Source organism: Mustela putorius, unplaced genomic scaffold (assembly GCF_011764305.1).
Source record: "Mustela putorius furo isolate JIRA1106 unplaced genomic scaffold, ASM1176430v1.1 tig00000193_pilon_pilon_pilon, whole genome shotgun sequence".
Taxonomy (NCBI): domain Eukaryota; kingdom Metazoa; phylum Chordata; class Mammalia; order Carnivora; family Mustelidae; genus Mustela; species Mustela putorius.
This window is the reverse complement of record NW_025421309.1, coordinates 477,021-501,930: the sequence shown is the minus strand read 5'-3', so window position 1 is coordinate 501,930 and position 24,910 is coordinate 477,021. Positions and strand designations below refer to the sequence as shown.

The 24,910-nt window shown below is 47.4% G+C and overlaps 2 protein-coding genes across 16 annotated transcripts in view; one reads left to right on the top strand and one right to left on the bottom strand.

Annotated features, from left to right (window-relative positions):
- Positions 1 to 23,319, top strand: part of LOC101691778 (trichoplein keratin filament binding) — a 29,638-nt gene extending 6,319 nt beyond the window's left edge. For 2 of the 3 annotated variants that reach the window (XM_004779149.3, XM_045076710.1), the window contains exons 6-13: positions 373 to 546; positions 1,453 to 1,565; positions 1,743 to 1,809; positions 2,718 to 2,890; positions 3,675 to 3,756; positions 5,408 to 5,593; positions 6,169 to 6,312; positions 7,497 to 8,786. In XM_004779149.3, coding sequence (XP_004779206.1) covers positions 373 to 546; positions 1,453 to 1,565; positions 1,743 to 1,809; positions 2,718 to 2,890; positions 3,675 to 3,756; positions 5,408 to 5,593; positions 6,169 to 6,312; positions 7,497 to 7,529 — 972 coding nt within the window. In that variant the 3' untranslated portion in view covers positions 7,530 to 8,786. Of the gene's footprint in view, positions 1 to 372; positions 547 to 1,452; positions 1,566 to 1,742; positions 1,810 to 2,717; positions 2,891 to 3,674; positions 3,757 to 5,407; positions 5,594 to 6,168; positions 6,313 to 7,496; positions 8,787 to 22,113 lie in introns of those variants that run through there. The other variant, XM_045076711.1, reaches the window with a different exon arrangement.
- Positions 19,423 to 24,910, bottom strand: part of GIT2 (GIT ArfGAP 2) — a 51,277-nt gene continuing 45,789 nt past the window's right edge. For 12 of the 13 annotated variants that reach the window (XM_013049249.2, XM_004779132.3, XM_004779136.3 and 9 more), the window contains 2 exons: positions 23,386 to 23,449; positions 19,423 to 22,660 (listed from right to left, as the gene is read on the bottom strand). In XM_013049249.2, the coding sequence (XP_012904703.1) occupies positions 22,448 to 22,660; positions 23,386 to 23,449 (277 nt within the window). In that variant the 3' untranslated portion in view covers positions 19,423 to 22,447. Of the gene's footprint in view, positions 22,661 to 23,385; positions 23,450 to 24,375; positions 24,583 to 24,910 lie in introns of all 13 variants that reach the window. The other variant, XR_006605753.1, reaches the window with a different exon arrangement.

Sequence of the window (24,910 nt, the reverse complement as noted above, 5' to 3'; positions counted from 1 at the left end):
TTACGGCAGCCTCTCTGGGAACAAAAGTCTACACCTCTGTGAACCCACAGCTGTGTCTCTGGGTTAATTTTGGAGAGTATTTTGCTGGCTTTTGGAAGGGGAAGGAACCCTAACATTCTTGAGCCCCTCCTCTGTGCCAGGCCCTGTGCTTAGTCTTTCCTCAGTGTCGTCTCTGAGGGAAGCATCACACCCATGCTTCTCACCATGAGAACAGCCCAGGAAGGTGCTTCCTCACCCAGGGTCACGCAGCTGATAAGTGGCATGATGACTTACTCTGGCGCAGACACATCCAAATGAGGAACAGCGGTGGGGACCTGGGTCTTTGCTGGCCGCGTTACAGATACTGACCTGGGTTCCTTTGGGTCCACGTAGCAAGAAGCCACCAAAGAGGAAGAGAACAAACGGTATGAAAATGAGTATGAACGGGTCCGAAGGGAAGCGCTGGAGCGGATGAAAGCAGAAGAGGAAAGGAGGCAGTTGGAGGGTACACTCCAGGCGGAGGCGCTGCTCGAGCAGATGGAGGAGCTGAAGCTGAAGGAGAAGGAGGTGAGGGCATGGTCCTGGCTCCTCTCTAGCAGCTGCCTGTCGTTAGAAAATGGCATTTTAGAAAGCTGTGCTGAGAAGGTCCTATGCGGGGGGAAGGAATGAATCTAAGAAATATAACAATGCTGGGTTTTCCCTTTTCACATGTATTCCCAGCTGTGGTTTTTCCATCCTCCTAGGTTGTATGCCCGGATTCTAGAATGTTCATGATATGGAGAGAGTACTTCTCTTAGGTGTGTTTCCAGAGTGGCTGTGTGAGGACCTTCTTAGAACTTGGATTTTCCAGGGCACTAAGTAGACTTGAATTAGTCTGATGTTCTAGCACACAGCTACACCTCTCCTCAGCTAGCAGGTTGGGGATCTCAAGGCATAAACTGTGAGGGTCTTTGGTTCAGGAGTTCAGGAGGCTCTTTGAGCATGCAGTTGCTCTGAGCTAGATTCCTGGGCTGCGTCTTCCCATTCAGACGAGGGGAAGCCTGTCCTTCCTCAGGCCCAAGTGATTCAGGAAACAGGTCCTTAATGCCCATGATCTGCTTGATGCCAAGCACTGCACTGGGCTCCAGAAACAGCTGTGAGCAGGGCCAACAGCCCTGGCCTGCAAAGCTTCTGGCCCTCACGGCAGGAGTTACAGGTTAAGACAGGTTAAGTTACAGTAAGGCGTGGACGAGTGCAGGGTCCTGTGGCAGCATGGAGCATGGATCTCATCCTTGTCCACAGGCCGGGGAAAGGCTCTTGCAGGAAATGAGTGAGCTGGGCCCAGGGCTCAGAACCCAGAGGTGAGAGGGGTTTCTGATTGCCCCCCGCCAGGCCAGCCCTGTTGACTTGCATTTGGTGAAAATACAGATGAAGAATGAAGGGAGCTCTGATTCTGATGACCTTAACTGGACTTAACTGTCATTGTCACCACAGGCCACCAAACTGAAGAAGGAGCAAGAGAATCTGCTAAAGCAGCGGTGGGAGCTGGAGAGGCTGGAGGAAGAGAGGAAGCAGGTGGCAGCCTTCCGGCAGAAGGCAGAGCTGGGGTGTGTGTGAGCAAGGCCCCCAGTGGCTGCCCTGGCCAGGGGGGCGAGCCTCTCACTCTCCCAGACATGCATGGGTATCCCAAACCAGAGAGGACACATTCTGTAGTAAGCAGCTGTCTGATCTCCAGTAATTGTTTATGAGACACTGAAGGCAGCCCCTGTTTTGTTCATTTCTAGACACTTTCTGAGACATCAGTATAATGAGCAGCTCAATCGGCGTACGCAGCAGATCCAAGAGGAACTGGTGAGTCTGGGTTAGCCTGGCATTTCTTCACCCTCTTTGGAAGATGCTTTCTGTTGCTCAGTAGCTGGGTGTGCTCTCATAATAAGACCCCGGGGGAGATTCCGCCTTGCTCAGCCTTACAGTCCCCTCCCCTCCCCAGAGGGGTCTGCCGTGGTCTCCTCCCAGATACATTGACAGGATGCCTGGAGAGATGAGCAGTGGGGTTCTTTAAAAATTGAAGTGGCATTCCTCAGCGTATTTACCTAATGGAAAACCTCATACTGGGAGTGAGCTTGTTCTTTTGTACTAGCTGTCCGTGGGCTCGCTAGTGATGCAGACGGGGAGAGTGAATGAGCAAGCCTGCTTGCCTCCAACCTGGTCTGCAGCAGTCAGTTGGGCCAGGGGTGGCAGCGGTGCTGTGCTTGGGCCGGCACGCCGCTTTTATCCAGTGCGTGTTTCCCGTCGCGGGACCTCCAGAGCCCCCTTGCTCTGCACAGCACTCCACTGTAGCAGTGTGCATCACAGCCCGTTCCGTCGCAGTCGCTTGTGGTTCTTTCTTCTTACAGCATGGCTGCAGTGAGCATTTTGTGCACATGGTCTCTGTGCCTTTGGGTCTCCAGTCTGTTCTTAGAAGTGAGACTGTTGCCCAACAGTGTTCTGGAAAGCTGTGCTGCCAGGCCTGTCCAAGGGCAGGGACATGCGTGTGGTGGCATAGGGGTCTCCCTTGGAAAGGGAAAGCTCCTGGGTTGTTTAAAACCGTCCCTAAGTGATTTTATTGACTCTTCCATCTCTCTCTCCGGAACCCTTGGAAGCCTCAGGAATGTCTGCTCTCTGTGCTGAGTGCAGGAAGGAGGGGCTGTGGGAGTGGGAGGCTGGGGCCACAGAAGAGCTCCCATTGCCCCCGTTGTGCTTCCTCGTCCACCCTCCAGGAGGCGGACAAGCACATCCTGCAGGCGCTCCTCGAGAAGGAGGATGAGAACCAGCGCATGCACTTGGCCAAGAAGGAGCAGGCCCTGGCTGACGCAGCGTGGATGAAACAGGTCATCGAGGAGCAGCTGCAGCTGGAGAGGGAGCGGGAGGCAGAGCTGCAGCTGCTGTTGAGGTGAGAGGTGGCACTGACACTCCTAGCCTCTACTCTGGTCCTCACAGCTGCACAGGGACCACAGGGGTCTCCCTTGTGACCAAAATCTCTGCCCTTGCTCAGCTGTCCATAGTGAGGAGCACATGTTTGCTAACAGACCTGGCTTCTGGGGGTGTTTCCCTGAATAAATCATTAGGGTTTAGAGTAAGGGTCTGTTCATTTAAAATTTTAGAAATTTGATGGGAAATTATTATAAACTGTGGAGATGCTAATACTACAGATGGTTCTGGACCCTAAAAATTCATCTAGGAGATTGAAATAATCAACTGAAAAGTCACGTTTACTAAGCACAGATTGTGGGTCAGACACTGCAGAGCGCTTTCCAGTCCTCATCTTACTGAATCCTGACATCCCCAGGACTCAAGGAGGGTGACTCGCATCCTCCACTGCTTATCTCTCATGTGAGCCAGCAGTGACCTCAGGAGCAAGGTGACAGAGCTCAGGCACAGCAGGACTCCTCTCTCTCTCTCTGCCAGGGTCCTGACTGCTGCAGTCACCTGGGTGCTGGTCATCACAGTTGTGTTTTTTAAGGAGGCAGGAGCCTGACAGGCAGCCCACAGCACTTACTGGAGGGACAGTATCTGGGAGCTTGTTCGTAATTGTCACCTGTGGAGAGTTGGGTGCAGAAGTTGGTGTGAAGGTTGGCCCCAAAGGAGATGTGTGTGCGGAGCCCTGTGGGTTCTTTTGTGGCCTTCTGCCATCGATGGTGGCAAGGAGCCTGCTATCATCTGCTCTGTGTTCCCAGGGAGGAAGCCAAGGAGATGTGGGAGAAGAGAGAGGCGGAGTGGGCCCGGGAGAGGAGCGCCCGAGACAGACTGATGAGTGAGGTAATCGCGGCTGCAAGCACATACCCTGCCAAATGTTCTGGAACGCAGGTTTCTCTGGTTATCTTAAAGAGACTTGAATTGTCGTTATGAGAGTAGTATCAACTTAGTAGAAAACAGTTCGTGAGTACAGGAAGTAAATACCAAGTCACTCAGACCCCCGGCACCTACAGTCACCATTACTTGGTTTCCTTCGACTACTTGGGTTTCTGTGCATGACCTGTGTCTCTGTGTTTTCCCTCATACCACGCTGTTTGATTTCAAGCATTCTAACATACTGTCACGTCTTGGAGCTGTTTTGACAACTGCATATTATATCACATGCGTGTGTTGTAGTTTGTGTTCTATTCCTTTCTTGGGGGTACTCTTTTTTTTTTTTTCCCTTCCCCTAATTGTGAGGCATTACAAGAATCATTGCAGTTAACATCTTGGTCCATAAGGCTTTCCGTTTTCCATATTTAGGGTATTTTTTTCTTGGCGTGTGTAACCAGAAGTGGATTCTTAGAGGAACATAGCTGTTTTCTTTGTCGGAGTTAAGGAATGCACATGAGCAATACCCCCATTAGAAGGAAATCTTTTAGGGGCTCCTGGCTGGCTCAGTTGGTGGACTGTGCACCTCTTAATCCTGGGCTCATGAGTTCAAGCCCCACATTGCGGGTAGAGATTCCGTAATTTAAAAAAAACAACAACAACACACAATTAAAAAAAGGAAATCTTTTAGAGAAAAGCCTTCGTTATCCATGTATTGAAAGTTAAAGTGGGGACGCCTGGGTGGCTCAGTTGGTTGAGTGGCTGCCTTTGGCTCAGGTTACGATCCCAGCATCCTGGGATCGAGTCCCACATCAGGCTCCTTGCTCGTCAGGGAGCCTGCTTCTCCCTCTGCCTCTGCCTGCCATTCTGTCTGCCTGTGCTCTCACTTTCTCTCTCTGACAAATAAATAAATTATCTTTAAAAAAAAAAAAGGATGTTAAAGTGGTTTAAAATGGAAATTAATTTTCTGCTTGTCATTTTGGAATCCATGAGGAGTCGGGTCCCCAGTGGTGCTCTCTCACTTTGGGACTACCCATACTCTGCAGTACCTTTTGTTTTCTTATTAAAAATGTTCCTCCTCGTTGTGGCCACTTATGTATTTCCGCCAGGGAGCAAAATTGTTGGGTGTGGGAGGTGGCTTCCCACTGTTCCTGGTTCTCCAGGCCTGACTATGCTCTGGATGTTACCCTGTGGTGAGGCCAGGTCTCAAACCCAGAAGGTTTCTGGCACTCTAAGCAGTACATTTAAATCCAAAAGGTTGAGGGGGTGACCCAGACTCTATCTCTGGTCATCTGCGTGGCTTATTGTTTCTTTTTCTAGAACTGATGGATAGTGAGACTCACAACCTTGTTGCTATGTTTTTCTATCCTGGGTAGGGACCTCCATCCCCTCTAACCTTGTTGGTGCCCAGCTGTCTCTCCCTGCCACAGAGTCTGTGTGCATTTTGTGTGTGGTGGGGACAGGTGGGAGGCAGGGCTGACACTGTGTGGGCCACTCCTATGATCTGGACTTGGTTTCACCTGGCATATTCAGCCCTGAGACTGAGGACAAGGCTGGGGCTAGCAGAACAGGTACCTGTTAGCATCACGCTAAAATCTGCTCTTTGCCTTCCCACTGCGGGTAGGTTTTGACAGGAAGACAACAACAAATACAAGAAAAGCTTGAACAAAACCGACGAGCACAGGAGGAGTCCCTGAGACACAGGGAGCAACTGATTAAAAATCTTGAAGAAGCAAGAGAGTCAGCTCGCCGTGAGAAAGAAGAGAGTGAAGAACTGAAATCGGCCAGGAAACAGGAGCTGGAGGCCCAGGTGGGCTCAGCTGGGGGTGGGGTGGGGGGTGATGGAGGGAGGCAGCCTCAGCCAGGAGGATGTGAGCTACAGGTAGCAGACCTCGAGGTGGCCCCTTCCCGCTGTGGCACGGGATGCTGAGACCCGTGACTTTCTTCCGTGGCCTGGCAGTAGGACCTTGTCCGAGAAGCCCACACTAATGGGCTCAGTGCATCTCTTTTCCTTTCTAGCTGAAACCCCAACCCTCCTGATTAGTTCCAGCTTTACTCTAGGTCCTCTGTCTGTGTGGGAGCAAGATTGTCATGCCTGGCCAGCCTCTCTCTTTCCTGTCTGCATCTGCCAGGCTTCGGCTCACTGGGGCACAGTTTATTCAGTTTGGGACCTGATAGGAGCACAGAATGATCTAAGTACATGGGCACACCCAGAGCTTTTGTCTGTCCAGTCTCATAATTGCCCTTCCTTCTTGCGGCACTCGCCGGCACTGTTCCTTAGCTGGGATTGTCCAGCCGGCACAGATCCATGGGCTTCCCCTCGTGATCCAAGGCAGGGCTCCACCCCAGGAGCTTGTCCTGGGTGACTGTGCTCTCGGTGGCCAGGTTGCACAGCGGCAGCTGCAGGCATGGGAAGAGGACCAGCAGCAGGAGGAGGAAGAAGAGGAGGCGAGGCGGGCAGAGCAGCTCAGCGACACCCTGCTACAACAGGAAGCGAAGATGATGGCCGAGCGGGGCTACCGGCCCAAGGTAGGAGTCTGCAGGGGATGGGCCACGCTGCTGAGCCACTACTCGGCCTGGCCTCTGCCATTCCAGGCCTGTTTGTAGCCCTGTGTTCGGCTCCATTTCCCAACCAGCGCCGGTTCTTCCTCGTTCCTCCTCAGTTTCTCCCTTTCTTGGCCAGTAGGGGACCTTAACATGTGGTTCTTCCAGTTCTTATTTGGGCTTGAGATGGTTTTGCTTGGGTCCTGAGTGCTGAGCTGCGGGCCATGTGGCCCCCTCTGGGGCTGGGAGCCATCTGAGAGCCCCGGCGCAGTGGTGCCAGGTCCTGGCTGTGCACATGGTGGAGCCCAGGTTTCCCTTCCTCTCAGCACCTCTACCTGCCCCCTCCCCACTCTGTGATCCTCTCCTCTCCTTCCTTCTTTCCCTGTCTCTCAAAGTACTTGAGTCACCCCTATGCAGGACACCACAGGGCGCACAGAGAAACAGAGGCTGGCATGCTTTGCCCAGGGAGTTGACAGCTAGAGCACCGGGAACCAAGGGACAGCCCAGCAAGAGTGTCACCCCACTGCTGCTGTACCATGGCCGTTCTGGTCCCCCTGGCACTCTGAAGTGCTGTGGGACCGAGACTGGCTCCTTCATGGTCAGATAACTCTCAGAAGCCATCGAGGCAGGTAGAGCAGGTGCTACACTGGCAGCAGTTTTGTCCTACACCTACACTGTTTTGTCCTGACTGGCTTGGGCTCTCGAGGTGCAGGGAACAACATGTTCTCAACTCACTTGACTATGGATCACTGAGTGCCCCGGGACTAGGCTTCACAGAGTGCCTGTGGACGTGTTATTAAGAAAGGAATAGGGGCGCCTGGGTGGCTTTGTCAGCTAAGCAGCTGCCTTCGGCTCAGGTCATGATCCTGGGGTCCTGGGATCGAGTCCCACATTGGGCTTCCTGCTAAGTGGGGAGTCTGCTTCTCCCTCTCCCTCTGCGCCCCTGCTCCTGTTCTCTTTCTCTCTCTCTCTATCTCAAATAAATGAATAATATCTTTAAAAAAAAATAAAATGCCTTAGTTATGGCTTAGGGTCAAAGTTTTGTCACTTGTAAATGAAAAAGCCATTTATTTATACTGCGCTTTTAGTTCTTATTTAAGTTGGGCTTCATTCCCAGTGTTCCTGAGATTGCCGATCTTCTCAGACTTGTGTTTTCTTTGTTTCCTCAGCCCTATGGACATCCCAGAATTGCTTGGAACTGACTCCATTGGTACCATAAGCCCAGAGAGAAGGGATGCTGAGGCCTTCAATAGCAGGCACCAGACAGTTGTACCGCATTCCGGTCGAATGTTCGGTTCAGTGAGCCTCTTCGGTTCCACAGTTAAACAGAGCAAGGGCCTCACCAGATGAAGGTGTTGTGAGTAGGCAGCACCCAGCAGGAAGCCCCCTCCTGCCTTTCATATCCAAGGATGGGGCTCCTATAGTCACATGCTGACAGTGCTGTCACACAGTCCCCTCCTAGACTGCACCTGCGCTAGGAGCTGTGGGGTATGTCCTATTGCAGGGTATATGGTTTCCTGTTGCCTCACGCTAATTGTCAACCTCCAGTGAAGAGTCTCTCTGGGAGAAGTTTCTCAGTTTTTAAACTTGCTATTTTAATTTCATTATTCTGTTGAGAACAGACTCGTAAGTCTTGATGCAGTTTATTTCAGGGTTTATTAATTTAGTGGTCCCCCAAGGATCATGTCTTGTTTTCTGGAAGAAAAAAGCTATGAAACTCTGAGACAGTCTGATGTGCTCCACAGATGCTTTCTGGAAAGGTGGCAAGAAGTGGGCCTTTCCTCCTTCAGGAAACATTTGGTAGAATTCCCATAGAGAGCCCTGTGTGGGGTGATCCCAGCGTGGATGTTACTGAGCCCCAGAAGGGAGCCTCAAAAGGCCACTTGGGTGGCTAACCTTTTGGCTGACACTTTGGACTCTCGTGTCTTGGGAAGGTCTTGGCAGCATGCAGCCTTCTGGGATGTGTGTGCCCAGAGGAAGGAGCCCTTAGCCTGAAAGAAGTAGATCACACTCAACCAGATAGACCAGAACTTCCTCTTCCCACTGTTCTATCAATGTGACAGAGTTCTAGATTGATCTCTGCAAGGAGTACAAGATCCCTGCAGCAATAATCATATTTTTATGACTTGTATTTTTTTTTTTTTTCAGATTCTTCCTCTGCGGTTTCAGTTTTATTATATTGTATTTAAGATTGCACATCTCAGTAAATTACAGCTAATTATAGGGCTACATGCCAGGTTATTAAAAACCAGAGTTTATTAGAAAAACTCCTGTGTGTAAGGGCTGCATTGCCTTCTACATCCATTGTGCTATAAAACAAATGATATATTTTTCATTTTCTTGTCTTGAATTTCTTTGGCTATGATCTCCTGAGCACCACTTTCATTATGCTTGCTCGTATTCGCTTCCCCTGTTCAGATGTTCATTTATTGTGAAATAAAGTTCTGGTGTGACAGCAAGTCTTCCTGGCTTTGTTACTGTCGCTTTTAGTAATTAATTGTTGCCAAGTGGGCCCTGTAGAGTGAAAGGTTTGTACTGACTTAATCCACATCTCCTATAGCTTTGCATATTTCCTAGGACTGCTCACATTTTCTAGGCTATGTCAGTTTTTTCTTATGGAAATCGTCGTATCTCCCCCTCTTATTTTTACTAGATCCTCTTTTAAGTAAACCACAGGGAATTACTAGCTCCACTATAGATTTGATGTGGCCAGAATGCCTGGTAAGTAGGCACGTAAATATCTTACTATTTCTTATTTTCAAATTTCTTGTTTTTGAAGCCTTTTTTGTGATGCCGATCTTCTAATTCATGTAAATGCTTCCTCTCCAAACTCAAACCAAAATAATAGTCTCTAAGTTTCGAGCTTCCCTTGCCTTACTGCTTCCAGCATAGCCCAGAGTCCTCTTCTCTCATGTGTAGTTTGTTCTCTGGTCATGTATGTATATTGGCCATATTGTTTCTAAGCACCTTTTTCTTTTTCCTGTTTTTTCTAGCACCTTTTTCTGTGCCCTGTAAAATTAGTGTTTTTTTAGATTATTCTTCACAGGTTCTTCTATGAAGTTCAGTTCCTTTGGAACAGATGGTGCTGAAGTCACTACTAATATTAAAGTAATTCTTATATTCTGTGTTTTCACTCTTCATGCTCATTCAGCACATACTTCGAGTTGATTTTTGTGAAGGGTGTCAGGTCTGTGTCTTTATTCATTTTTTAGTCACGTAGATGTCCAGTTGGTCCAGAACCATTTATTTGAAAGAGTACTTGTGTCATCACAGTACCTTGGCTCCTTTGTCAGAGATCAGTTGACTGTATTTATTGTCAGTGTATTTCTGGCCTCCTTAATCTGATCCATTCTATAGTCAATACCACTGTCTTGATTCCTGTTGCTTTAAGTCTTAAAGTTGGGTAGTACCATTTGTTCTTTTCCTGCAATATGGTATTGGCTCTTCTGGGTCTTTTGCCTCTCCACATAAACGTTAGAATCAGTTTGTTGATATCCACAAAATAACTTGCTGGAATTTTTTTTTTTTACTTTTTTTTTTTTTAAGTTATTTCTATACCTAATGGGGGACTCGAACTTGCAACCCCAAGATCAAAAGTTGCATTCTCCACTGTCTGAGCCAGCCAGGCTCCCTGCCAGTTGTTAGGGATTGCATTGAATCTGTAGATCAAGTTGTGAAGAACTGACATTTTAACAATCTTCCTGTCTATTAACATGAATGAAATATATCTTTGTAAAAGTTCATTCATCAGAATTTTGTTTTCCTTCTGATACATTTTTTTAAAATTTATACCTACAGTATTTCATTGTTTTTGGGTGCTAATGTAATTGGTACTGTGTTTTTAATTTCAAATTCCACCTCTTTGTTGCTAGTGTGTAGGAAAATAATTAACGTTTGTACATTAACTTTCTATCCTATAATCTTGCTATAATTGCTTATTGGTTCCAGGAAGTTTTTTTGGTTAATTCTTTCAGATTTTGTACATAAAGATGATCATGTCATCTGTGAACAAAGTCAGTTTTATTCCTTCCTTCCTGATCTGTATCTTTTACTTCCTTTTCTTCTCTTACTGCGTTAGCTACAACTTCTGTGTTGAAAAGGAGTGGTGAAAGGGGACATCTTGCCTTGTACCTGACCTTAGTGGGAAAGCTTTGAGTTTCTCACCATTAGGTATGATACTAGATATAGGTTTTTGTAGATTTTTTTTTTTTATCAAGTTGAAGAATTTCCCCTCTCTTCCTAGTTTGCTAAGAGTTTTTATTACAAATGGGTATTGGATTTTTCCACAGATCTTGTCTTTTCTTTTCTTTTTTAAAGATTTTATTTACTTATTTGACAGAGATCACAAGTAGGCAGAGAGAGGAAGAGTGCCCAATGTGGGGCTTGATCCTGGTACCCTGGGATCATAACCTGAGCCTAAGGCAGAGGCTTTAACCCATTGAGCCACCCAGGCGTCCCTCACAGGTCTTTTCTGCATCTATTGATATGATGTGATTTTTCTCTTTTAGATTGTAGATGTGATGGATTACATTAATTGAGTTTTGAATGTTGAACAGTCTTGCATACCTGGGATAAATCTAACTTGGTTGTGGTATATAATTCTTTTTATACACTACTGGATTCAATTTGCTAATATTTTGTTGAAGATTTTTGCACTTATGTTTATGAGAGAGATTGATCTGTAGTTTTCTTCTCTGGTAATGTCTTTGCCTAGGTTTGGCTTTAGGGTAATGCTGGCCTCACAGAATGGATTTTGCATTTATCTTCTGAAAAAAACCTATGGGGAATTGGTATACGTTCTTCCCTAAATGTTTGGTAGAATTCTCCAGTGAATCCATCTGGGCCAGCCTGGTACTTTATTTTTGGAAGGTTATTAATTATTGATTGAACTTCGTAAGTAGGTATAGGCCTGTGCGGATTGTTTCTTCTTATTTGAATTTTGACAGGTTAAGTATTTCAGGGAATCAGTTCATTTCTTCTAGGTTATCAATTTGTGAGCATGGAGTTGGTCATAGTATTCCTTTATTGTCATTTTGATTTTGATGTTCATGAGATCTGTAGTGATGTCCCCTTTTCATTTCTGATATTAGTGATTTGTATCCTCTCTTTTTGTCTTAGCCTGGCTGGAGGCTTATTGATTTTATTGATCTTTCTAAAGAACCATCTTTTGGTTTTGTTGATTTTTCTCTGTTGAATTCCTTTTTTCTAATTCTACTCTAGTTAACCTATACATTATGTAACAGGCTTACAGTTAACATATTTTTTGCTCCATCCAGGTTGACAATATAAATGAGGTTCTTTGGGCACTTTTTTTTTTTCATTTTTTCAAACTGTCCATTTAGCCTAATGATTTCTATTTCTTTCTTTTTTCTTTTTTTTAAAAATTTTTTTATTAACATATAATGTAGTATTAGCCCCAGGGGTACAGATCCGTGAATTGCCAGGTTTACATACTTCACAGCACTCACCATAGCACACACCTTCCCCAATGTTCATAACCCAACCACCCTCTCCCTACTCCCCTTCCCCTGGCAACCCTTGGTTTGTTTTGTGAGATTAAGAGTCTCTTATGGTTTGTCTCCCTCCCAATCCCATCTTGTTTCATTTATTCTTTTCCTACCCCCCAAACCCCCCATGTTGCCTCTCAACTTCCTCATATCAGGGAGATCATATGATAATTGTCTTTCTCTGATTGACTTATGTCGCTAAGCACGATACCCTCTAGTTCCATCCATGTTGTTGCAAATGGCAAGATTTCATTTCTTTTGATGGCTGCATAGTATTCCATTATATATATATATATATACCACATCTTCTTTATCCATTCATCTGTTGATGGACATCTAGGTTCTTTCCATAGTTTGGCTATTGTGGACATCACTGCTATAAATATTTGGGTGCACGTGTCCCTTTGGATCACTACATTTGTATCTTTAGGGTAAATACCCAGTAATGCGATGGCTGGGTCAATACCCAGCTCTGTTTTCAACTTTTTGAGGAACCTCCATGCTGTTTTCCAGAGTGGTTGCACCAACTTTCATTCCCACCAACAATGTAAGAGGGTTCTCTTTGGGCACTTTTGCTGTCACTCTGGCCTTTGCCAGTTGTAACCCAAGGAGTGACAGCCTTTGGGCCCAGGCTTCTCTTCACCACATAGGCCCTTCCTACATGATGTGAGCCAGGCGTATGGCTTCCAGCACTGTCTACCCATTAAAACATCCTAGATCTGTATCTCTAGTCTAGACTCCTATATCTACCACCCCTTTTGTATCTCTACTTCGATATGTATCTCAAAGGCACCTCCAACTCAGCACAAGACTAGCAAATGATCTCTCCTACTAAACTCCTATCATTAAACAAAACAACAGTAAAAACACTGGCTCTTCTCCAGTGTTCTCAGATAAGTGAGTGGCATCCCTATCCCTCCTGCCAGCTGCAGAAGCCATAAGCCTAGGGGCACTGAGTCCTGCTACTTTGAGCTCCAGCAACCTCCAAGTCCATTTGCTTTGCTCCCTCTGCCCCTAACTTTCATGGCTACCACTGAGTTCTGTCTGAAGTCACCCATGTACCTCACTTCCTTCTCCATCCTGCAGTCAGAGATCTTCTACAAACACACACCTAAAATGAAAATCTCCCACCTTCTTCAACAGTGTCCCTCTGCATCTTTAGACCAAGAGTCACATGCTTTCGTGGCCTCCCAGAGAAGGCCTTCCAGGGGCCCTCTCTGAATGTGCCATGCTGCCTCCTGGCCCAGAAAAGAACAATAGAATTGGGATAAAGATGTTTCTTACAGCATTATTTATAATAGCAGAAACTGATAACCTGGATGTCCAACACTAGGAGACTGTTTGAATTTGGGATGTTATGCAGTGCATTAAAAGGAAATGAAATTTTGGGGCACCTGGGTGGCTCAGTGGGTTAAAACCTCTGCCTTCAGCTCAGGTCATGATCCCAGGGTCCTGGGATCAAGCCCCGCATCGGGCTCTAACCCTTCTCTCTGCCTATTTATGATCTCTGTCAAATAAATCTAAAAAAAAAAAAAAAAAAAAAAAAGGAAATGGAATGCCTTTTTTTTTTTTAAATGTTCATGCTGTGTAAAACTGAAAAGTTGTCCCAAAGAGGGGCATCTGGCTGGCTCAGTTGGTAGAGCTGATCTTGGGGTCATCAGTTTGAACTCCATGTTGGGCTAGAAATTACTTTAAAATTTTTTTAATTAAAAAAACGTTATTCAAAAGCAGCATTTATGTAATTCCCTCTTTAAGGAAGCAAAACACTCTCTTCGTGGTATTTCTAAAAGTTGGGATGATGACTATTTTTCATTTTGGGTGCTTTTCTGTATTTTACACAGAGAATATAACCTTTGAAACGAGGGAGGAAATGTTTTTTAAAAAACCGAAAAAGGCAAATTCTAGAGATAATTAACAAAACTAACTGACAAAACTAAACAACTGTGCCTCTTTTCCTTAAAGAGATACTTCCTACCGGCTGGCAGGGAAAATTAAGGACTCTTTTCCAAATATGGATGTGGGAGGTTTCTGGTGAAGGCACAGTCCTACGATGGCCTCTGGGGCCTCTATTGAGGCCCCTGGTCTCTGAACAACTTGGAGGGGTATTATGGAAAAAGGCAGTGTTGAAAGGTCATGTCCTGTGATTGCATTTGTATAACATTCTTGAAAGGACGGAGTTGCAGAGCTGAATAGATTCACAGTTGCCAGGGCACAGGGTTTGACTCTCAAGGAGCAGCGTGAAGGAGATGCCTTTGGTGATACAGAAGGTCTGTCTTCACTGTGGTGTGAAGGCAACAGGAACTGACATGTGGATATGACGGCATAGAACCACACACCCACCCACACACACACATACACACACGCACACACGCATATAAAGTCAGGACATCTGAACAAGGTCTGTGATTGTGCCGATACCCACATCCTGATCTTGATACTGTACTGCAGTTTGTTAGAAGCTATCATTGGGGGAAACTGAGCAAAGGGCACAGGGGACCACTACAATTTTTGCAACTGTTCTGTGAATCTATGATTATTTCAAAATAAAACATAATGGTCTAGTGGAGGGGAGGTTTCTTAAGACACAAGGAACACAAACCATAAGGAAAAGATTGATAAATTTGACTACATTTAATAAAATGCTTATTTCAGGGGTGCCTAGGTGGTTCAGTCAGTTGAGCATCCAACTCTTAGTTCTGGCTCAGGTTGTGATCTCCTAGATCATGAGATTGAACCCCAAGTCAGGCTCTACTCAGTGCAGACTCTGCTTGGGATTTTTTCCTCTTTTCCTCTCTCTCCCCCTTAGCCCCTCCTCCTTTACTCACAGGCTCTCTCTAAAAATAAATAAATCTTAAAGAAAAAAAAAATTCCAAACACCTTATTTCAAAAGACACCTAAGAAGGAAAAGATGTGCCACAGAAATGTTAAAGGATGTTTGTAACACAGTAAACAAAGTAAAGGATGTTTGTAACGCTAATGTTCAAAACATTTTTAAAACTCCTATGAAGAATAATGAAAAATAGAACCTAATTGAAAAATGGGTAAACACTCAAACAGGCATTTCACGAAAGAGGAAATCTAAATGGCTAATAAACCTGGAAAAGCACACAGCAATATTGTCCAAGAATGCATAACGAAACTGAGATGCTACCATAAACCCTGTGGATTGACAAAATTTTTTTTAAAGATTTATTTTAAAGTCATCTCTACACTCAATGTGGGGCTTGAACTCACAACCCTGAGATTAAGAGTTGCATGCTCTACCAACTGAGCCAGCCGGGTGCCTCTGGATTGACAAAATTGACACAGCTTTTATATCAGTGTTCCTGAAGATGCAGAACAATGGGAAGTCTCACATTCTGCTGGTACAACACTTTGGAAAAAGGGATAAAAACAGCATTACACATTTGGAGATGTACGTTCTCTACAATCCAGGTCCATATATATCTCCCACAGAAGTATAGTCCTACATGTACCAAAAGAAAACCTTTCAGAGTTTTTTAAGAGCCAAGAACTAGAAATAACTGAAACGTCCATCACTAAAATACTAGATAAATAAATCATGTGTATACAATGCATGAATGCTACACAACATGGGAAATCTTAGTAGAGGCATGCACATTGACCTAGCTGACTCACAAGATTGAGGGAAAGAAGAGAATACACCATTAGGGTTCATTTACATGTTCAAAACCAGACAAAACACAGCTCTTACTTAGGTCTGGGAACACACACAGGGCATGGAACCAAAAGCTAGGAGCAGTGAGCACTGAAGTCCAGGGGAAGGAGGGGCCCATGGGGGCTCCTGGGGGGAAAGGCAGTGTTCTCTCTCTTACCTGGGTTGCAGCTACCCAGGCGGTCACTTTAGAATTCTACGTGGATGCGGCAGACGTATTTCTGAATTTAGAGCTCCCGTGGGAGGTGGTGGCAAACAGAAGTGCTGGAGTGAAGGGCAGAGGGTGTGGCCCAAGCGCTTGGGTTCTCTGATGCTCTACCTCCACTATGTCGAGGCCAGGGGGCCCCTCTCTTGGCCCTGTTCATCTGTGAAATGTGGAGAAGGGTGATGTGGATGTGCTAAAGGTAAATAATAAAAAGCGCAGAGCCCAAATGGACCTGTTTTCCTGCCAAGAGGAGGCCTCCCTGCCCCTAGGAAACAACCTGCCTGCACACCCTGGTCCCTGTGTCTGGACTTGGGTAGGATTTCATCTTGATTTAATTGGCAGAAGCAGGTCAGATTCCGGCTTCTAGCCTCCGTGGGGAGCTCTCTCTCCCTACTCTGGGAATGGGTGAACTCCCTGTCCACGTGTGCTGGGCCCTGGAGCCCTCCTGCTTCTAGCGACAGGTCCAGGGCTGCTCCTCCCAGTAGGGCTGACATGGTGTGTGTCACCACGGAATCTGTGAGGTCCCTGAATCACGGAAACTGGTGAAATGGGCAACATCCTCCACTCACAGATCAGTCTTATTACTTGAGCAGCAGTTACTGAGAGTTTCAATTTCAAACAGCCTGAAAAGGCTGGAAATATTTGTGGCAAAAGTAAGGAGGGGAAAGACGAAACACACATGTTGTCACGTGGATCCTGTTCCTCTAAGCCTGCCTGGGGTGGGCAGGGGACCACACAGACATGGGCATGGACCTTCCTGCTCCGCCACTCCCAGGCAGGAGGAATGGTAGGACTGCAGGGCCACCAAGCCTGCTGCATGTCTCCCTCCCACCTTACCTCTGCCAAAGTCACAGCTGGCCTTCATCCTCCTCTGCTTCCAGAAGCTCTGTCACCTGCCCATCCCTCCAGCCACCTTCCTTGATGGTCCACTGTGCCAGCAGAGCCCCGTGATGAAGAACACAGGCCCTGTCCTCTAACTTCCTGCCCTACCACCAACTGTGCTTTGAGGTCTGAGCCTCAGTGTCTTCATCTGCAAAACAGGGGTAGTTTCAGTCCCTACTTTATGAAAGGGTATAGAGCACGGTGGCTGCGCACAGTATGTGCTGGCATTCACTCAGCCCTCATTCAGAAAGGAATAGCTGGGGTGCAGTGGGGAAGTGTGGAAAGGGCCAGGGCCTGGGAAGAGGAGGGCTGGAAGAGGGAAGCCCATAGTTAAGTGTGGAGCAAGGGGAGACTCAGGCCAACCTTAGATCCAGGATCAGAGTGGGGGTTCAAGTTAGACTTCAAATCTTTCCTGTTTGTAAATTGTTCCAGGCCCATGAGCCATATGGGGCTTGCAGGACTCAGCCCCAGCGAAAGGCCATGGCTAGGGGTGGAGTTCCGAGGGGGATGGGTGCAGAGCTGGCTGTGGGGAGGGCAGGACACAGGGGTCCCTGTTACAAGAGTGGGGAATGGGGTGCTTGAGAGGGAAGAGAAGGGAAAGAGAAGTCCCAAAAGACGGGAGGGGCTGGAAGGGGTAAGAAGAGCGATTTTGGAGGAGAGGCGGGTCCTTGGAGATAAGCTGCATTTGGGGGAAATGGGGCAGAGATGTTCCCATCTCTTGGGTCTGGGAAGGTGTGTAGTCAGGAAGCTGTGTGGCAAGAGCCTGGGCAGGAGGGAAGATGGAGGTGAGGTGGGAAGGAGGGAGGTTTGCACATGCCTCTCCCTGTCCCTCCTCCCGGCAGCAGCCCCCACTCCACCCCAGGGGAACCTGCTCTGTGTTGAGCTGACCATGCCCTGGTAAAGCTGTGGGGGAGTCTGTCCCACCTCCCATGGCCCTGGTTTTTGGTGGGGTACCTGGCTGGCACAGACCACAGTGTCCTCTGCCTGGCGTCTGTGGGCCACAGGGCCCGGTTCCTCGACATTCCTGCATGCCACCCTGCTGGGCAGCAGGTCAGCCTCGGGTGTTGCTGAGCTGTCCCTGTGTTGAAGCTGCCCCTGCACAGCCCCATGGGTGAGAAAGAACTGCTCGTGGTCCTTGAGAGCCAGCGGACTGTCCTTCTAGGGGTCATTTGGCAAACGCTGGTGGGGTCCCAGCCCCCAAGGGCTCAAGGGTGAGACAGCCCTGCTTGGGGGGCCCCATCTTAAGAGTCACAAGCTGACTGTGCCGCGTTTATCCCCATAGTCTCATGTCATGCATGGGCACCCCTCTGATGCCTGAAATGGACCCTGGGGAAACGTGGCACCCCCCTGGTTTCACCTCCAGTGAGGCCACGAGGCTCTGCAGTCCTGGAGTCCTGGAGGGGCAGGAAAAACCAACTGGGTCGTTTTGTGTGTGTGTGTGTGTGTGTGTTTTAAGATTTTATTGATTTATTTGACAGAGGTCACAAGTAGGCAGACAGTCAGGCAGAGAGAGGGGGAAGCAGGCTCTCCGCTGAGCAGAGAGCCTGATGTGGGGCTCAATCCCAGGACCCCGGGATCATGACCTGAGCCGAAGACAGAGGTTTTAACCCACTGAGCCACCCAGGCGCCCCCCAACTGGGTCATTTAAGAGAAAGACGAACTGGACTACTGACAACTCACAGGCCCCTCCTCAGCATAACTGCTTGGGGAGTAACCGTCCTCATTCCTGCCTGCTGCACAGGGACATGGTGAGGATTACAGGAGTCAATACCCATCCGGACCCCAGCACAGCACCTAGCACAGTCAACAGCTAATACAAGCCAGTTGTAATTATGAAAAGCAGATGGCCAGGAGGTACATGGTAGGGTGCAGTGGCCTATAGTATACTGCGGGCCAGGGACTCCGGGATCCTGACTGTGTTCCAGCGAGCCATGCTGGGGATGTGATGTGGGTGCCCATGAGAACCCCAGCCTAGGAGGAACCTCCGGGTGTGAGCTGATGTGTATGGGGCCTCAGACAAGCTGGCTCCCATAGTATACTGCATCTCCCCCAGCCTTTGTTGCTTGGAAAGGCATGTGCGATGGCCATGCCCTGCTCCTTCTGTTTGAGAGAAGAGCCCCAAATCACCGCTCTAGAGGAGAACTGTTGGGGACTGAGGGTGGCCCCCATGAACCCAGATATACCCCACCATCCCTGTGGGAACCTTTGCCATGGGCCTTGCTCTGAGAGTTAGAAGACTGGTGGCCTTAAGAGACCAAAGTAACCTACAGACCCCTCACCTGGTAGAGGAGGTGGAAGCACTGTGCCTGGCTGGCTGTCGCTGAACTTGAAAAATAAAAGTTCAAAAATGAACACATCATGGTAAGATCAACGGAGTGGACAACAGAGCGCAGTGATGTGTAGTTTCTTTTAAGAGAGCTACTTGCTAATAAGCAGGAGGGGGAAAAAGGTCTTCACTCCTGTAAATTGACAAGAGCCACCAGGGTGCAGACATATTCACCTCGGTCTCATTAAAGATGACCTTACAGGGGCGCCTGGGTGGCTCAGTGGGTTAAGCTGCTGCCTTCGGCTCAGGTCGTGATCTCAGAGTCCTGGGATCGAGTCCCGCATCGGGCTCTCTGCTCAGCGGAGAGCCTGCTTCTCTCTCTCTCTCTCTCTCTGGCTGCCTCTCCGTCTACTTGTGATTTCTCTCTGTCAAATTAATAAATAAAATCTTTAAAAAAAAAAAAAAAAAAGATGACCTTACAGGAGAACTTTCTTGAAACTTTGGCGGAGAATCTGGAAACATCACCTAACAGCCAGGAAACACAGCATTACCACAAAGATACTGCAGAGCCTGTTTATTGCATAACTAGCAGGCACAAATTTCAGAACGATCTTACAACGCTTACAGGGTTGTACAATAATTACAGGAATAGAATGTACAATAAACATGAAAGGTACAGAATAATGGGTCACATGGATAGAACACATTTAAATGAAAGGCATTTCGTTTTTCCTATGCAGCATTTTCTTTCATAAAAACAAGGGTGCCTTTCACAGGGGACAGGGAGAGAACATTCTAGGATTGGAGAGCTCACAGCCGCTGTGGATAGACACATGCTCGTCTCACTCTTGGTTCTGCAGCTTCAGTCACTCCAGAGGTGTGTGTCTGTGGTTCCAATTGTGCGAAACGCTGTATTTGTTCTTTGGCAAATAAGAACTATTTGCGTTCCGAGGCAGAGGAGGACTTCAGGGCGGAGCTGTCTTGGTCGGCAAGTGTCCGTTTCATAAAGTGCACTTCCATCCTATCAGCTTGTGGCCCGGGGGTGGGGGGCGATTTGAGAACGAAGAGTAAAAAAAGGACTTTAGAGAACGCAGGCATTAGTGCAAGGCATGGAGCACATGTGCAAAAGGTGGTGAATGGCCGTCCAGGCAAGGTGCGATTTGCCAGCAGGACTGTGTCGCAGAAGAGGCTGAGGAAATGTGCAGGGTAGTAAAGGAGGCATCTCACTCCACCCAGAACTACTCTCTGGAGTCCTGGCACTGGGTTCCCAGAGCAAACGTCTATGGTGCTCTTGCGATTGGAAATGCTCTCTGGTCCCTGCACTTGTTGACCTTCTCTAGGGGCACAGAGACAAGGTCTTTCATCACCTGTTGAGTGTTGCAGTAAAGATGCCGCTGCATCGCACCCCCGACCCCAGACGACTCATTATTTAGAAGTCTGTCCTCCCTGGGAGGCTGAGGCACCGACTCAAGATGGCCCTTCCCAAGCCAGGTGTTTGTCAGAGAGGGGAAGAGGGACAGCGAAGTACGTGCAGCACGCAGACAATGTTGTCAGATGGTGCTGGAACTTAATTTAAGGTAGATGTCCCCTCGGCATCCGACAGGAACATGGCACTTAGGATTGTGCAGACAAGTGGATGAGTCTTTTGGAGATGTGGACCTTTCCCCAGGCTACTCAGTGCAGCGAAATCCAGCAAAAGCATCCACACCCCAGGACTTAGTAAACCAACACCATCATGGTGCTTCCTTCACAACAGCATTCGGTCAAGCTATGAAGATATTTGTGGGTCAAACAGTTCTGTGACAAGACAGGCTTATTTAGCACACACTGAGGCAACTGTGATTACTCTGACTTCTTCATGTGTATGAATGAAGCACTATGGGACAGACTGTATGGGTAAGATGAGGACTAACAGCAACTTGATACAGGGTAGGGGCGGCCAGGGGACACATAAGGCTCGGAAGTAAACCAAGCGTGGCCTCCCCACTGCAGCAGACAGGACCCCTCGGCAGAATCTGTGAGCTGGCTGCCTAGAGACTACAGCTCACCCCCGCTGTGTGCTGTGAGAATGTTTCGTTGCCAACATTTATAAATAGAGAAATGGCAAAAAACTATTCATATTTCTGGTTATTCTTAAAAAAATCAAAGCTCTGTCAACCCTGGCCCCACTTTTCCATAAGGTGGCCCAAGTGGAGCTGGAGAGCTGCTGTCCCTCCTGGGTGTGCCATTGCTCCCCCACTGGTCCTGCGGCCCTGCTCTGTACCTGCCCACTCCATTCATCTCCATCAATGCTGCCTGGCCCTTCCCGTCCACAAAAACACCACAAGAATCAGGGACAGGGACATGCTTTACCATTCAGAGCAAGAAAGGTAGTCTTAGCAGTTTAAAAAACCAACGTCAGTATGTTCTAGAACCTAAACCTGTACTTTTGTAGCTTCAGGATAGCTGGCAGTCAGCTAGAGCACTCTCTCTGAGGAATTTATGAAAGAGGAGGTCTAATTTTTAAGTACCAGTGAGGTAATGGAGGAGAAACAAAATCAGATTGTATAAACCTTACCTTATAAGAAGTCCTTAAAGGTGATGAGATGTGCCAAACAGGCCGTGGGAGGAAACTTTAAGTGGTTAGAGGAACTGAGTTCTGGGAGAGAGATACATTACCATGTCAGGGAGTAGGTCATTTCTCTTCCCACAGTTTATGGCAGTGGTAGCTGAATGGGGTGGCACAGAATTAGTCATGGCTTGTGGGACACGGCATGTTTGCCACATGTTTGTAATGACACATCTGGTTTCCTGTGGGAAGGCAGAGCACTGAGCCGTGTGTGATAACATGGCCGCACTCCTACCTGGACAAAGCCAAATGACAAAATGACACGGGACATGGGGGATGAGTGCTCACATGGCACCACGGGGACCTCAGGATGACAGTAAGAGACGGAGGATCCAGACAGAAACATCAAATAAAAGAACATCTAACAAGATAAAACAGTTAAAAGCAATGAAGCAGTTCATTGTTTCCTTCCAAGAGAGACTGTCACACTACTTTTAGAGAGGAGCAAAGTCCTTTCTCTACATCCGTGTTTGTAGACCCCCCTACTAAACTTAGAGATTCTTGCACTAGGGCTGGAAAATTCACTTATTGCACAATGCTTGCTTGGGAATAGATGAGGTGGGTTTTTTTTTTTTTTTTAATCCAACTCTCCCCAGAAAATGTTTCACTAAAAATCTCATTTATAATATTAACCCTAAACAGGCAGTTTTCAAAGGGATGGAAAAGGTCTAACAAACCTGAAACAATGAAACTATGCACTTGGGAGGACTATGACCATCAACTCAACAACAGTCACTGACAGCACGACAGAACATCAGCAAGGAAACTGGCAAACAGGCACAAAATAAGGCAAGTGGGTTAAATTAATAGTTGAAAATTTGTTAGAAAACATGCAAAAATAATACTGAGTTTTTTAAAAAAAGTTCTAAACTTTCATTAAATGTTTGTTTCTGTAAAAACTGGCAGAATTCCACGTCTCAATTTGAAAGTGGACCTTAAAAAGCCAAGAAAATGCAAGGGCCGGGCACTGAGCTGTTCAGTTGTTGTTCTCTTTGGTGGTGATGGTGACCAGCTGCTTGGCAGCCTTGGCGATGTCGTAGGCGCACTGGATGACCTGCTGCGTGACCAGCTGGATGTCCGTGGGCAGGCCGGGCTCCCCAGGGAGGGTCTTCTTGCACTCGGACTGGAGTCGGTAGGCACTGGATGTCAGCAAGCGCAGGGAAGTCCTCACCGTGTCAGACTTGGGTTTCTGAATGGAAGAACACAGTCGCCTGTGTGAGCTGCATGGTGGATATCCAAGCACAGGGACAAGCATTCCTGTGAGGACAGCTCAAGCTGTTCCATGGGGCATGCAGTTTCATCGTGCCCTTTCTCAGTGGGGGTGCTCAGGACATGCTCAGACGCCCAAGTGCTCCAACTCAAATGTCAAAGTGTACGCAGTGCTGTTTTAGGACACCCTAGTCTGAGCTGGTTTTTCAAAAACAGTAACCCGCTCGGGTGAGATATTCCAGATACAATTTTAATCTATTTCTGCTTTGCCTTTCAGCACTGGGCTCACATATTCTTGCCTTATTAAAACCAATATTCATAGGGGTGCCCAGGTAGCTCAGTTGGTTAAGCGTCTGGCTTTTGGTTTCAGCTCAGGTCATGATCTGACGGGTCCTGGGATCGAGCCCCGAGTCAGGCTCCTCACTCAGTGGGGACTGAGATTCTCTCCCTCTGCCCCTCCTTCCCGACTCTCACGCATATGCATATGTGCACTCTCTCTCTCAAATAAATAAATAAATCTTTACAAAACAAAACAAAAAAAGCCCACTGGTATGCATGTAGGACAAAATGATTTCCAGGTCCCTATGACTGTTTGCATATTTAAAAACTTGTGCTAAATAAAGGTTAATATACTATCAAGGATCCTGAAGAAAATTTCTTTCAGTTCATTTAAAAGGGTCTGAACCAAGTACGGAAGCAACTTACTTTGGGGAATAATGCTGCCATTTCAGTAACGGCCACGTGTATCCTCTCCGAACAGGGGATATAGCTGCAAGAACATTGAAGAGGTTATTCAAAGACAGCAGAAGCACGAAGTACTGCAGAGATAGAGAGAACTCATGGGCCAGAATGTACTCCATTTATATTCCCCCAGAGAAGGGGTTGGGGCCACTGCCAGTGGATGCCATGCCAATAGGAGCAGGGTCCCCATCCTTTCCTGAAAGTTCAATCAATCTGCTACAGTCTCCAGGTATGGAATGTAGGCAACACACAGAACTAGCCGGAGAAGCCATAGCCAGCCAGCCAGTCTGTGACTGCAGTCCCACCACTTCTGGGGGGGTCATTAGATTCTCGTATGCTTCACCTTTCTCAGTTCTTGAGAGAGAGAGGATTTCCACACCAAGGTCACAGAACTTAAAAATAAAGGACTGAAAAAAGTCCTTAAAATTCAGAGTGGCGCTTACACCTCAACATCCACACTTTGGTTAAAACTGATGGACACATCTCAACTGTTGGGGAATCAAAAGCTTTACTTTGGGTAAAGAGGAAACACTGAGGTCCGCTCTTTTTTTGGATCACTCACCCACTTTCTCATGAAGCTGCCATGACTTTGCTTGTAATAACGGGCTAGGAGTACAGCCAGCACTTTCTCTGCCTGCTTAACAAGCTCTAAGAAGACAAAGTGCATGGACTCCGCCTGTCCTCATTCTTTCCTCCGGGCACTGGCATCCTAAGGGCCATGAGATGGATGAGAGCTGAGAGCTGAGGGTTTGGGAGCACTGAGAGAATGCCAGCTCTGTTCCCATTTTTCAAAAGAGGAGAAACTGAGGCCTGGAGAAGCAGAGAATGTGTCCAAGGTCCCACAGTCGGTGAGAGGAGAGCCGAGCACAAACCCAATTGTCCAGCACCTGAGCCCCGGCCCCTTACCACATGCCACAGGCCTCTTCTGCTATCAGAGACACAACACATTCACACCTTTCTTTAGAGCAGGCCACTTTTCATTCATGACTGGTGACTCTAACTTCTTAGATGAGGAGAACTGCAGGGATGGAGACTTGGGCTTCACTCGGCTTCTTATTCTTGGCACTGGGATGTGCAGCATATGGGGCTGGTTTCCCGCACCTTCAAAATATTAGGCTCCCACCCACAGCATGTGTTACGAGGTCCAGAGACAAAGACACGCTGAAGATAGACAGAGCAGCAGCTCTTAGCCAGCATGCTACCACTGGCCAGGGCTCTGGTTTCAGAACAACTGACCCAGAACTTGGGGCGGGGGCGTGGGGAATGGGATATGAGAAAAGCTCACTAGCAGCCTGTTTGCAGCATGTTAAGAAATATGGTGTGAATATGCAGGTATGGCCTTCCACAAGCGCCCATGGGGCTGTTTTAAAATTTCCTTTCCAAGACAGGGAATGAAATCTCATTCAGCAACCAGCTTAGCACTTAAAGTCCTCAAGTAAAATTCTTTCCCCATTTTTTAAGTCATAAAGTTGGCTTCTGCTTAAACACT